General features: G+C 36.4%; 1 protein-coding gene across 1 annotated transcript; it reads right to left on the minus strand.

Annotated features, from left to right (window-relative positions):
- Positions 1-12643: 12643 nt before the first annotated feature.
- On the minus strand, positions 12644-13220 carry LOC132177324 (MLP-like protein 28). The gene is made up of 2 exons (XM_059589593.1): positions 13032-13220; positions 12644-12934 (listed from the first exon to the last, which is right to left on the minus strand). Exons 1-2 carry the CDS (start codon positions 13216-13218, stop codon positions 12669-12671), a joined length of 453 nt encoding a protein of 150 aa, XP_059445576.1. The 5' UTR covers positions 13219-13220; the 3' UTR covers positions 12644-12668.
- Positions 13221-14824: the final 1604 nt, after the last annotated feature.

Below are 14824 nucleotides of genomic sequence, written 5' to 3' on the forward strand. Positions count from 1 at the left end.
AAAAAACAAATTCAGAAAAAATTTTAAAAAAGAAAAATTATTATTTTTTTTAATAATTTTTAAATTAGTGACGTGTCAAAATTGACACATCAGAAAAAAATTTTGATGTGTCAGAAAGTGACACGTCAGAAAATTTTGACGTGCCAATTTTAACATGTCAGAAATTTTCCGTTTCTGACACCCAAAATGTTAACGCCCCACACACGTAAAAAAAGCCCCATCAAGAAGGTTTTCTGACGTGTCAAACCACCTGACACGTCAGAAAACCCATGTCAACAAAAATTGGTTTTTTGTAGTGCAATGATCTGAGAATTTTTCTTGAAAAGCTAGATACTCTCTAGGTTTTGAAGGAAAAAGAGGAATAAACTCAACTATGAGTAATTCTCATTAATAAAAATCAAGGGAAAAATTCACTTTATCCTCCTGAAGTTTCAGGAGTATTTCAATTTAAACTCCAAAGTTTAAAAATTGCCAATGTACCCCCCTAATGTATCAAAAATTTTCAATTTAAACCTTCCGTTACTAATTTTTGTCAAATTGGACGGAAGTCTATGAAATTACATAATTACCCTCAGACTTTTTTTAAAAAAATTTCGTCCAATTTAACGGAAATTAGTAACGGAAAGTTTAAATTGAAATTTTTTTAAACATTAGGGGGGTACATTGCCAATTTTTAAACTTTGAGGTTCAAATTGAAAAACCTCTGAAACTTCAAGGGGGTAAAGTGGATTTTCCCCTTTAATAATCAACATAAACTCCTCTTTCTCTGAAGGCTATAAGCATTTATTTATAGCACAAAATCTTAAACCTAATAAAATATGACATAAATACCCTCAAAACCATAAACCTAATAAAATAACAAAATAAAGACTCCCAAAACCCTAACCCTAATAAAATAACAACATAAAGTCGGCTAGAAATAAAACAAACTGACTGCGTCCGTCTAGACAGGACATATGGCCGTTCGGATGGCCACGACAAAAAAAAACATAGACCGTTGGGACGGGACTCCGAACGGGGTCTTCTCCCAGCCTTCTAGAACTGCACGTTCGAACGGCCGTCTGTACGCCCCTGCGAACCGATGCTTCTGTCTGAATTCTTGAGCGACCCGATCTGCATCATTGTCCAACAAATTTTAACATCATAATCAAATTGATATGAGTGCATTAATTAATTGGTATTTCGATATACCACTAAAACAAAATGGGCATCCATCGCCAATGTTAAAAGGCTATTTTTCTTCCTACCAATCCTAAACTACCACTTAGCTCTTTCATAGTACAATATAATTGGAACACGTACAAGGTTCTAGGATTAGATGATGTGTTTGTTTGTGTTTTTTTTTTTTTTTTTAAAAAAAAAAAAAAAAATTTAAAGGAATTAGTTCAGTCTCATTCATTGATAAATGAGCATAAAGATCAAATAACACAGAGCAAAAGCTCTAAAGCAACCATAGTAGAAGCTACGAGGTTACAAGCGTCAAGAATGACGTATTACATTCCAGACTCAAACAAAATCCGTTAACCTATGACTAATTTTTAAATTAAACAGCAGATCTCAAACTAATGCATAGGTAGCTTTTATTCCTCGGCACTGAGGGTAGAGAATCCTAAGCCAAAGCTCATCTTCTTCAACCCGAGAGCCAAGATAACGTTCACATCCACACCCCAAAGGTCTGGACCAAAGCAACAAACACGAAGGGCATCCGGCAGGCAGATCGAGAGAGAGGACCAAGCATTATTACAAGCAAAACCACAAACGATTACAGGGAAACAAAATAAGACAGAAAGAACAAAAAAGGAAAGCCAGACAAAATTACAGGGAAATAAACAACATAAAAAGCACACCAAGAGGATGACAGTAGCCGAAAAGAAGAGCCGATCGTGCGCTCACCGGAAACCAAAAACAGAAGGGGTGTTGGAAGCTCATCGTGGTGGGGCGCGAGAAAAGGCTCAGTAGAGGACGGTGGGCGGCAAAGCACGCGGAGGAGATCGGCAGTGCACTCAAATGGAGGGGGAAGTTTGAGTGAAACCCCATGAGCATCACCCACAAAGTGTACCTAAACAAGCAAAAAAAAAAACAAAAACAAATACAAAAAGATACAAAAACAACTACGGACCAAAGGAGGGGGAAGAGGCGGAGAGGTAGTGGCATCAGGTAAATAGGCTAGCTCGCTAAGCGAAAGAGGGCGATGGGAGGGGAGGCGGGAGGCAGAAGAGGGAGAGGGGAGGAGGGCCGGAGGGGGAGAACCCTCTTACCGATTAGATCATGTGTTACAGTAGACTGATAGTTACCCTATATATGGATGCATTTGGAATGCTAATAATGTACAAGACCACCTCTCTTAATCCTAGGGAATACTGGACCCAAATATCAAATTCATATGCATGTTGATAACTTTAATTTAGAGATGGGTGAGATGGTATTAGATCTTGAGTCTAGATATTTTGGGTTGTTGCATTAAGTGGGAACACTTATACCTAATTAGACGACATCCATATATAGTCTCGTTACAAAGATATCGATATCCACTACAAGAATTTAGGTCTTTAGGGGCGACTTTGAGTCGACCCTAAAAGTCCTAAAGTGGACGCTGTTGACAACAGGGTCGACTTTTGGCCCCTAAAGGTGTCAACGCTAATAGTCCGACCCTAATGATCAAATGTGTGATTATCAGCGTCTACTTAAAGTCGACCCTAATGATAACTTTTAGCGTCCACTTTATCAACCCTAAAAGTCACAATTTTTTGACCCTAAAGGTGATGTAAACAGAAACCATAGCCGACGCTAATGGTTAACCATTAGCGTCGACTTAAAGTGGACGCTAATAGTTAACCATTAGGGTCCACAAAGTGGACCCTAATGGTCCTAAAAAAAAAAAAATTCACTATCAGCGTCCAAATCAAAGTGGACGCTGATAGTTAACCATTAGGGTCCACAAAGTGGACCCTAGTGGTCCTAAAAATTTTTTAAAAAAAAATTAACTATCAGCGTCCACTTAAAGTCGACCCTAATGAAAACTTTTAGCGTCCACTTTATCGACCCTAAAAGTCACAATTTTTTGACCCTAAAGGTGATGTAAACGGAAACCATAGCCGACACTAATGGTTAACCATTAGCGTCGACTTAAAGTGGACGCTAATAGTTAACCATTAGCGTCCACAAAGTGGACCCTAATGGTTCTAAAAAATTTTTAAAAAAAATTATCTGTGATCGATCGCACAATCGTGTGCGATCGATCTCAGTACCAGTGCGCTTTCAATATTTTGCGATCGATCGCACTACAAGTGAGATCGATCGCAGACCCAGAGAACCAAATTACTTACATATGCAAACCAATTTCATTTCTGAATTTGAGATCAAATTTCATACAAATTTATTAACTTTAGTTATCAAGAATCTCACCAAAACTAACTACTGAAACTAGAAGAAATTATTAACTGGATGGCAAACCCGCTCCAAACTATCTAATAACTGAGATGCAAAAGAAACTATTTTCTGCCAAGAGGTTTAGTAGATTCAATCCTCCAGCTTGCAATTAATAGAAGTAAATGAGCACTATGACCCTTATTCAAATCTATAAGAATGCGTTCAAGACAAAGCAGTGACAAGTATTAAGAAAAAAACAAAAGAAATATTAAACCAGGTCATACCCTGATCATTAGTTCATGCAAATCAATTACATTAAAAGAAAGCGCAATAGATTATACAAGAAAGGTGAAAATAGTGCTTAATTTTAAAAATTGGCTTGCATGAAAAGAAGAATATTCACTGCTTATGCAAGGAAAGGAAAATGTAGAGTCACATATATACAGAACTGTTGGTATAATTGCCCATAATACTCCTAAATTACAGAAAGCTTTGTTTTTTACGGATTCTAGTTATAAATCAATCTAACAGTAATGGACGCTACCAACCCAGTTTGTAATGGAGAGAGCCTCCACCATCTCAACGGATCCGTTATGTACTATAGCAGCCACCTGGATATATATGCACAGAAGTCAATAATATAGAAAAGAGACCAAAAACAAAACTGGAGCACGTTATAAATTGTCTCATTAGAACAAAAAATTTTATTGTAAACAGTATTACAGGGAGAAAGCATGAAAAATGTTTGCATATGTATGCATAACCAAATTAGATATCAAGTTACACCACAAAAGTTAGAAGCTGCTTATATAATGAAAGACAACCAATTATGGCTAATTAAGTAGATCCCAAAAGAATAAATAAAACACAACGTCAAATAAAGGCATACCTTCTTCCAATCTCTTCCATATTTCCGATAGGCTTCATAAAATTGCTCAATCTCCTCCTTGCTCCATTGAGGTCCTAACTTATCAGAATATTTCCTTTTCTGTGCATAAAATACAGCAGCCAAAATATTAAAAAAAAAAAAATCCACACTTTGAAGCTTTAAAGTCAACTCAACTAAGCCTTAATCTTTGTATACTGGGTTGGTTTATGGACCTCAATAACAAATTATGTTTGCCCACATAAATACATTCCCATGCAAACAAGAGGCTCAATTGATGATCCTATATATTTTGTTGTTCTATCCTATATGAAATTATCCTTTCTATTGCCACAAAGATTGACTGTGTCCAATACAAGAGGCCATCATTTTGAAGATCCTATCAGATACTTCAAAACTTCATAAAAGGCCCACACTACATTCTACCCTCCAGAAAAACTGACCAACAAAGGTTTATGAAACTTGGTTAACAAGTTTAACCAAACCAAGACATAGAGAGTCAAAGCACAACAAAGAAGAATAATGGTTACAAATAAATGAACAAATAACGAGTCAGATAGGTATTAATTAAGTTATAGGAAAAGTAGAGGAAAAAAAAACTTCTTTAGGATCCAAGAGAACATGTTTATTGATTTGGAATGTGCATCAATTCCTAGTCCTAGGTTGAATGTCAAAGCATATTTGATCACCTAATCCATATTGAAAAAGGATCTCTCTGCCCAAATTGTTTCCTTATGCTGAAAAATAAAGAAAGAAAAATGATTGTTTTGGATAACCAAAGCTAACATACCAGCTCAAATTGGCTTGAAATGCAATGCTTAAACTCCTCCACAATCTTACTTAGCACAGATTCAACCAGATTTCGCTCCCTGAAATTTAACAAATTTATTTTGAATTACTATACAAATTTCTATCCATAAACCATATATGTTCTATCCTCGGCATCTAATGTATCTGAAAAATGGGCTAAAAGTAACAGAAATTTCTATTTTAATGAAAAACAGAGATACTAAAGTCCCTAATTCTTTGAGAATCCTAATCCCTGAATACATACTTGTTCCAGATCAGACGCCTCAAATGTAGCAATTCCCATTTCCTGCACAGCCACCAGGAAATTCCTCACATTCTCAAAGTACTGAAATGCGGACAATGCGGCCCCATCAAGAACTAGAGCAGAATCACATGGACTTTCCACCACCTGAAAAGAAATCAAATTACTGCTTAAACATCCCAAATTGAAAAAACAAAAAAGACACAGAATTGAAATGAAGATAAGGATGAGGAAAAGGCTAACCTTGGGCACAGCTCCAGAGTAAACCTTGTTGAGCACATTGCAGAGAATGATCCCACTTTTCAATCCCAGCCTGAACTCCTGCTCCGACGGCTCCGCCGGTAAATCCTTCGCCCCCACTACTCCCACCCTCTTCCTCAGCCACCCTGCCGCTTCGTTCCTTCTCGACGCTATCAATCACCAAAACAAAACAAACCCATCAACCACTCTCTCCCATTCATTCACCACAGCTAACACATCTTATACCTCTTAATTTATCCTATAATTATGAAAATGATATAATATAAAGGCCAAACATATCATGAATAATGGCTTAAAACTACAAAACGACACCTATAATTGGAAACACAAGCCGAAAACCACAAATATTGGCAAAGTTTTTAAGTTTAACACCTTTTAGAAAAGACTACTATGCATTAACACTACTTCACCACATCAAACAACAATCTTCAAACTAATCTAAATGCTCACAAGAAACGTACCTCAAAATGACTAACCTCATCAAAATCATCAAAAATATGTGAGAACTGCCCCATGAACCAAACCTACAAAGAGAGAAAACTATTAAATATATTATTTACAATCCATGGCCACCAAAATTCCAGAACCCAAAATAAAATACTTATCTGCATCCTCTTCCTTGCCAATTCATCCTCATAAGCAATTTGAGTAATCTACCAGAATGAACCAATATATAATATCAAAGACAATGAGAATGAAACCCAACATGATAGAGAAAGAGATACAAAAAATGTGTTTCTTCATGAAACATATTAAAGTGAGAACCTGCATCGGTGGTTTAACTTTCTTGTACTCTTGTCATCCTGCATACACTCAAAAATAAAATTTAGAAAGATATTATTACTCCCTTGCATTGTTTACTCAAAGTTCTTTAACCTTGATAAACATGTCAAGGGAGATTTACTAACTCAAAAGTTCTTGAACCAAAAATTTTGCGAATATCTTAACATAATATAAATCAAATAAAAAGTACCAACAAATATACATTACCAAACAGATCACAATCAACAAATACTCAAATACACAATAGCAAATAGAAAGTACCAACAACTATCCAAATCCATAGTATCAAAAAATATATCTCAAATAGTTGGTATCAAAAAGTACATCCTAAATAAATGGTTATTCCAAAGCTCCCTCAATTGTTAGCTTCACTTGATGCACCTCCAAGCAAGCTCCCTCCTGACCTAAGAAGAATAGAATTTCATATAATGATCAATAAGCTTTTTAACGATTACTTAGTATGTGTGTTTTTGTAAAATTAATGCATAGGTATAGTTTCACTAACCCTCTAATACGTGACATTAAGAACTCAACAGTGGCTTTCAATTTGTTCGTTTCCTCAACGTTGGCTTGCAAATTCTCCCTATACTGATGAAGTTCGATTCTAGTCTATTGAAGCTCGCTTTGAGTATCTTCTTGTCTTTTCCTACACTTGTCATGGTTGTCGAAGTGGGTGAATGCTTGAGATGAAGTACTTAAAGGGGTAGGAATAAGACCGCATCCCATTCCTCTAACGTGAACAAATCGTCGGCCCCCTAGCACTTGTGTGACTATTTCTTACATTCGGTCCTCCACACTTGTTCCCTCCACACTGCTTTCCTCTAAGGCCTGACTGGTTGTTAATTCTTGCATCTGAAGCTGCACAAGTCATAGTTGGCCTTAGTTTAATATATACTTCAGGCAAGTTTACTATTCATGTTCTTCACTAATCAACTTAATGATCGGAGCGTAAACATTTACTTACATATAGACTTTTGCATTTGTCGTTTACAAACTCTTTATCCTTTTTTCTTGTACGGGTAACCTCATATAGTTCAACAGGATTGGGCTTCACTTTTGTTTCTTGTTCCTACACATAATACATATAATTAAAGTTTACACTAAATAATGTTACTTTAATTAAATTATAAAAAAGAGATACTTACCTTTTTGTAAATGACGTTGACAATTGAACAAGTCCCAGCTGTGTGCTTTGTTTCCAATTTGCTTCTGTTTTTTTATATTTCATTCAGACTTTGTCTATGAAATTTGGAGAAGAAAAAAACACAATTATTCATAAAATGTCTTCAAGTGCATGCAAATTATATCAATCTGAATTTTCTAATCAGTATAATAATATATATTTACCTGCTATTTATCGTCATCAAATGAGTCATATATTAGGTTCCACTGTTCAGAACCATATCCTGCTGGCACATTTTCCCTCCCAATAGCCTTAGCCTTGGCAATCCCCTCATCATCGTCTTTGTCAATGCCTTCAAAATATTTTTTGTAGTGGTCCCTATACAAGTTCGAACGAAGCCTAGCATATGCACAACCCAATTTATTTTCATTAGCTTTGACGTGCTCGTATCGTCCCATATTCAGTGCGAAGTTTGACTGATACATAATAGATAAGAAAACAATGGTAAAAAATGTGTCAAATTATTTTTTCATACGAAACATATTCTTAAACATTACATTGATATTCATACCTGAACATGAGATAATAACTTGCTCTTTTCCTTAGCTGGGACCTTTTTCCATTCACCGTGATGGAGTTCGCACATGTTACGAATAATCTCCCAAATCTTGCTTGCAAACCAAGATACATTATCGCCTACAGGTGCCCGGTGTCTATTTGGGATGTTTAGCACTAAGGGACCATTCTTAAGTATGTGCTCACTCAACTTCTTACACTTGGCCTTACCCCTTACACTTCGGACAGACGTGGTAGCTGTTACGCAAAGCATGGTAACGTAGCAAGTTATATTGTCAAATGTTTATAACAAACCAAAATAATACAAAAATAACATTTCATAAACATATAATTCATGAACTTACAAGATTCAGTAGGGGCGCCTCCCTGTGAATCCAATCCTGCCACTGAGTGAATAGGTTATTAGACTTATGCGAAGGATGCCTATCCACTGACTCGAGGAGGAGGGGGGGCGAGGGCGCCATTTGCATATCTGTATCACCAAACCCAAAATTGGGAGTCGAACTCTCATGCTCGTCAATAAGGCCCCGACCTTGACCTTGGCCTCGACCTCGTGCTGCTGGAACACGTTTGCGTCCTGTTGTTGTCATTGTTATGATCAATTTGCAAACAACTCAAAAACCAAAAAATTATATTAGTCAAATTATAACCATATAGTATGTTCAATATTTTTGACAAACATACAATAATCATGCTAGTAAAAAAAAAAAACACCACAATATATATATATAGATAGATAGAGAGAGAGAGAGAGAGAGAGAGAGAGAGAGCATCAACTTCATTAAATATGCTAATACACTTTGTACTTACACCAAATGTGAGCTTATGTTCAACACATATCATCATCAGATTCATATTCAGAATCTGTATCACTGTTACTTGAAGATGATTGTTCGCGTTCAGAGTCCTCTTCGTGTTCAGAGTCTATATCGTTGTCGCTACATAACTCCTCTTCCTCATCAAAGTTTGTATCATGGTCCTCGTTCGGCAAGTTATCGTTGGCAAACATGCTTGCATCAAGTTGAATATATAATTCATCAATTGCTATTGTCACATTATCTCTACGTAATTGAGTGGAGGCTTCAACATTTGCTTCATCAACAAAGACCATATTACCCCCAACACATTCACCTTCCTGGTATACGTCATCACTGAGTCTTTGGTCATCTTCTGTATTATCTCCCTTTTGTACTGTTGGAATAACATAGATGTCTCTATTGATCCACTTCTGCACCACTTTCCAATTACCATCCAATTTGGGATCATCCAAGTAAAACACTTGCGAAGCTTGACATGCTAAGATGAACAGGTTGGATTCACACCATTTACAAGAAGTATTCACAATCGTGAAGCCTTGGTCCATTCGTACTCCTGTTGCACTCCCAGTCTCCCACCAATCGCACTCAAACAAGTACACGAGATTTTGGCCAGGGTAACGTAACTCTAGAATATTTTTCAACTCACCATAATACTCTGTTATTGAGGTTTCGTCCTCACCTGAAACAGAAACACCACTGTTTTGGGTAGTATGAGTTTCTGCACATTCTTTCGTGTGGTACCTAACCCCATTCACGATGCAACCTCTATACGATCTAACATGACGATCAGGCCCACATGCAAGATCATATAATTGTTTTGAGCCATTGTCTACAGTACGCCCACTATTGTATAAACGTTTATGAAACCAACGTTCAAAGTTAGCCTCATGCTTTTTATCAATGTCACGGTTGGTAAGCACATACCATCGTGCCCTACCAAAATCATTAGCATCCAGTGTTACTAATTTAGCTGCTCCTAACGGCCGAACTCGTTGGGAGAACACATCCATGCGCTGGCTCATTTCTACAATATCAACATCAACATTTCTCCGTTCACGGTTCCATCTTGTCTTAATCCCCCGAAGATACCTGGAACAAAAGGTCAAGCTCTCCTCAGCTAGGTAACACTCGGCAATTGACCCCTTTGGACGCGCTTTGTTACGCGTCCACTTCTTATATCGTCCAAGTTCTCTTTCGAACGGATACATCCAATGGTTTTGTACAGGACCAGCAAGCTCGACCTCCCGAGGTAAATGAAGTGCTAGATGGATTATAACATCAAAAAAAGTTGGCGGAAATATTTTTTTCATTTTGCATAAAATTATTACAATGTCGACTTTAATTTGTTTCAGGATATCAACTTTCAACGTCCGTGCACATAATTGCGTAAAAAAGGTACTCAACTCGGTTAGTGTTGTTCGTATTTTCGACGTAGAAAAATTTCAAATTGCAACAGGAAGCAAGCGCTGTAAGAAGACATGACAATCGTAGCTTTTCATACCCGAAATTTTACCAAGAAGCTTGTTCACACATCGACCAATGTTAGATGCATACCCGTCAGGAAATTTAACACCTTTCAACCACTCACATAAACTCTTCTTCTCATCTCTTGTCCAGGAGTACTTCGCAAGTGGCATCCTATAAGTTTCACCGTTTGGCTGCACATGCAATTCTTTACGTATACCCATCAACTGTAAATCTCTTCGTGCATTGACTGTGTCCTTGGTCTTCCCATCAATATTCATCAACGTACCTAAGATACTTTCACATATGTTCTTCTCAATATGCATTACATCTAAATTGTGACGTACTTTCAAGCTTGACCAGTAAGGCAACTCAAAGAAGATACTTTTCTTCTTTCAATTCAACACAACATCTGTGTACTTTCTCTTCAGCGTCCACTTTATTGGCCATCAATTTTATTTTTTTAATTTTTTTTTAATTCTTCTACGCACTCTTTAGGGTCAACTTTGTCGACCCTAATACCTAACTATTAGGGTCGACTCTCAAAGTCGACCCTAATAATATGTCTTCAGCGTCCACTCTTAGTGGATGCTATTGGTCATCAAATTTATTTTATTTTATTTTTTTGATTCTTCTACGCACTCTAGTCGACCCTAATACCTAACTATTAGGATCGACTTTGAATATGTCTTCAGCGTCCACTTTATTGGCTATCAATTTTTTTTTTTTAATTTTTTTTTTAATTCTTCTACGCACTTTTTATGGTCAACTTTGTCGACCCTAATACCTAACTATTAGGGTCGACTCTCAAAGTCGACCCTAATAATATGTCTTCAGCGTCCACTCTTAGTGGACGCTATTGGTCATTTATTTTATTTTATTTTATTTTTTTTTTTAATTCCTCTACGCACTCTTTAGGGTGGAGAAAGTCGACCCTAATACTTAACTATTAGGGTCGACTCTCAAAGTCGACCCTATTGATCTTTTATTTGATTTTTTTTTCTTTTTTTTTTTTATTTTTTTTCAAGCTTTTAGCGTCCACTTAAGTGGACGCTATTGGTTAAGTATTAGGGTTGACTATTGTCGACGCTAAAAGTTTTTTTTTTCGCCGCTTAAATTTTTTTCGCCCCTTGAATAATTCTCGCGCATATATTAGGGTCGACTTATTAGCGTCCACTGGAAAGTGGACACTAATAGTCAACTTTTTGACCCATTATTAGTGTCCACTTTGAGGTGGATGCTAATACGTAACTATTAGGGGCGACTTTCAAAAGTCGCCCCTAATAGTTGAGTATTAGGGGCGACTTTTTAGCCACCCCTAATAAGTCGCCCCTGATGAGTAACTTTCTTGTAGTGATCCCTTTTAGATAAATTTAATGGAATTGATTATCTAATTTAAGTCCAGGCCTAATATTTTAGTCCGAGTCGTTATTAAAATTAATACTATAAATAATTTTATATTCTTTGAGTAAAGAGTATTGTAGATAATCATGTAATTAAATAGTGAATAGATTAAAGAAGGTGACAATAAAGTTAAAATATCTAGTAGCAAGTATTAGAAGAAAAGGAACTAGTTTTTTGGTAATTAAATAAATTTATAATGTAATTACCATTCTATAGTGTAAGTAAATTGTACTTAATAGCTATTTGATGGAGCGTGGCATAGAGGGTTTGCTATGCTGGAAATTTTTGTCAGCATGTTTACTTGATTATATATCATGTTTATTTTTATTTTTATTTATGCAGTAAGTTTACTTCGGCATAACTAATTACTTCCATAACAGGCTTCTTTTTTATTTTTTTGATGTTATAAATCCTTTATAACATGTTTTGATTAATAATTTGAGCACGTTTGACTTGCTGAAAAGTTTTTCCAGATTGTATTTTTTACTAACATGTTTGGCTTGCTGAAAAATATTTTGATAAACTAAAACATCATATGCAAACAAGGGTATGTGCTGGAAAGCTTTCCCAGCAGACCAAACGTGCTACAATCATGAACACACCCTAAAGCAAGAAATTTCCAGCAAGTCAAACAAGTTCCAAGTTTTGTTAATTTGGAAGAGAGGAATGAAAAACGAGTGAGCCAAGGCTAGGATCTCCATATTCATCAACTAGATAATTAAATAGCTTGTAATAGGAACCGCATATCCCAGCAATAAGCACCTTCAATAAGTCCAAACAATTTAAAACATATATATACATATAAATTGTACTTTTAAGGAAAACACATATTACATAAGCGGCTACAATAAAACCACACAGACTTGCATGATAGAATTATAAAACACACAGTAACACTCCCAATCTTTTATTGTAGACGTACAACCTTTTTGTCTATGCGGTAAGGTGAGCATCAATGTCTTTGCTGACATCAATTGCAAACTGAAGCAATGTCTTTGGTTCTTGAACATCCTCCTTCAGCTTCTCGTATTCGAAGCTCCAGTGGACCAAGCTGCCCTCACCCTTGGGAGTAGCTTGAACAATGATTTTGAAGCTCTTGTACTCCTTCAGAAGATCTCCTTCAATTACTTTGAAAGTGACCGACTTGTTTGTATCATCTATTGCTTCAATTTTCTCCTTAGCAACTTTGGCTTGCCCATCTATGATTTCACAAGACAAGAAACAATATTTAAAGATATTAATTAACATCATGCTGTATATTGCCAAGGAAATGAAAGAATAGAATTCCTAAATTACCATGGACATAATCCCAGTAGATGACAGAGCCCTCATTGCCCCAATCACCTTCATGCAAAGCAACACCCTGGACTTTGTCAGGGCAGACATTGGATATGTGGTGTGGCCTGCCGCTGAAAACCTCATGAAACTTTTCAGCAGGAGCTTTAATTTCTACATCAGCCTCCACCTTCCCAAATAGACTCATCTTTGCAGGTAGTTGTATTACAAGGCCAACGAGTTAGAGGTACTAACAAAACACAATGGCTAGAAGGTAAGGAGAATGTGTTGAGAAAACAGGTAGCTAAGGGGCATTGCCCTTAAATATATAGAAGGAAGGAGGCTTTGCATGTCATTTCCTCTAGGGACAACTTCTCGTGGGTTTAGTTGAATAATTCTATCAACTTTACCTGTTTGAACCGTGATTCAGAGCACGCGCGTGCTCTGAACGCCAGGCAAGAAATTTTTTTTTTTAATATTTTAATAAAAAAAAAAAAAATTTGGCCGCCCGGCGTGCTTATTTGTCTTCACCCTACCTGTTTAGTCATTACTCCCCCCCAAAAAAAATATTATCTGTGATGTGCATGGCGAAGCATTTTATTATTGTAGTGATAAATATGTTTTCAAATCCTGTGACTTAGCACGTCTGATCCATTTCTTTTTTAATAGATGGTCATCTAAGGGCTGATGGATATTATTACAATAGTTCCATAGGATGAACGTTGAATATTAAAAATTAGTAAAAAAAAAAAAAAAAAATTCCTGAAACAACTAGAAGTATGTACTTAAAATTATTGAAAATTGGTCAAATAAATATGTTTTCAGATCCTGTGATAAATATGTTTTCAAATCCTGTGACTTAGCACGTCTGATCCATTTCTTTTTTAATAGATGGTCATCTAAGGGCTGATGGATATTATTACAATAGTTCCATAGGATGAACGTTGAATATTAAAAATTAGTAAAAAAAAAAAAAAAAAATTCCTGAAACAACTAGAAGTATGTACTTAAAATTATTGAAAATTGGTCAAATAAATAACACATTGAGACAAGTACTGGGGGGCGGCCACAAAAGGTTGTAGCAGAGGCAATATTGTTTCCGAAAATGGAACTACCAAGTAACAACTACGGAAGTGACTAAAACACTATATCAAGGCCAAGGACAAGTATTGAAAAGGTTGAATCGGAGCTATTGGAGAAAAGCTTCACCATTGTATCCAATAAGGGTGGTACTTGGCATGGAAAGCTTGGAAGACACCAAAAAAGAAGTTGCAACCAGATCTATGGTTCCCCAAAGGCAAGAAAAGGTAACCAGGTTTGGAGATCCAAAGAGAAAGAAAAGAGGGAGCTAACGATCTGACGTGTTGACAAAAAATCAACAATGGGATTGGTGGCACGTGCTACATATAAGTGCTGGGGAGACATATTTTGCATATGCGCTAGAATAGATTGTGGCGGTAGGGGAGCGGAGGATTGCGACGGTGCTAGGTGGCATGCAGATGTGTGGATGAAGCACGATATATCTGACTTTCAAGTTGCATACAAAAGAGGGAGAAAAAAGGAAGCTAAAAGCAAAAATTAAAATAATAATAATAATAATAATAATAATAATAAGAAGAAGAAGAAGAAGAAGATGAGGAGGAGGGAATATCCTCCTTGGGGACACAAAAAATTTGGAGAAAAAAAAATCACAGAGGATAGGGAAGGAGAGACAGCTCTCATGATGCATGTAATTGAAGTCACCCCTTCTTGATTTTGTTAGTTAAAATGGTTGAAAAGTTAGCCTTGTAAAACAATTTTTTGTTTTTTTGTTT

Source organism: Corylus avellana, chromosome ca4 (assembly GCF_901000735.1).
Source record: "Corylus avellana chromosome ca4, CavTom2PMs-1.0".
Lineage (NCBI taxonomy): Eukaryota > Viridiplantae > Streptophyta > Magnoliopsida > Fagales > Betulaceae > Corylus > Corylus avellana.

Coding starts and splice junctions, on each gene's coding strand:
- LOC132177324 (XM_059589593.1), bottom strand. CDS start 13,218: ATGAGTCTATTTGGGAAGGTGGAGGCTGATGTAGAAATTAAAGCTCCT. Junction 12,935..13,031: donor CTACTGGGATTATGTCCATG/GTAATTTAGGAA, acceptor GTGAAATCATAG/ATGGGCAAGCCAAAGTTGCT.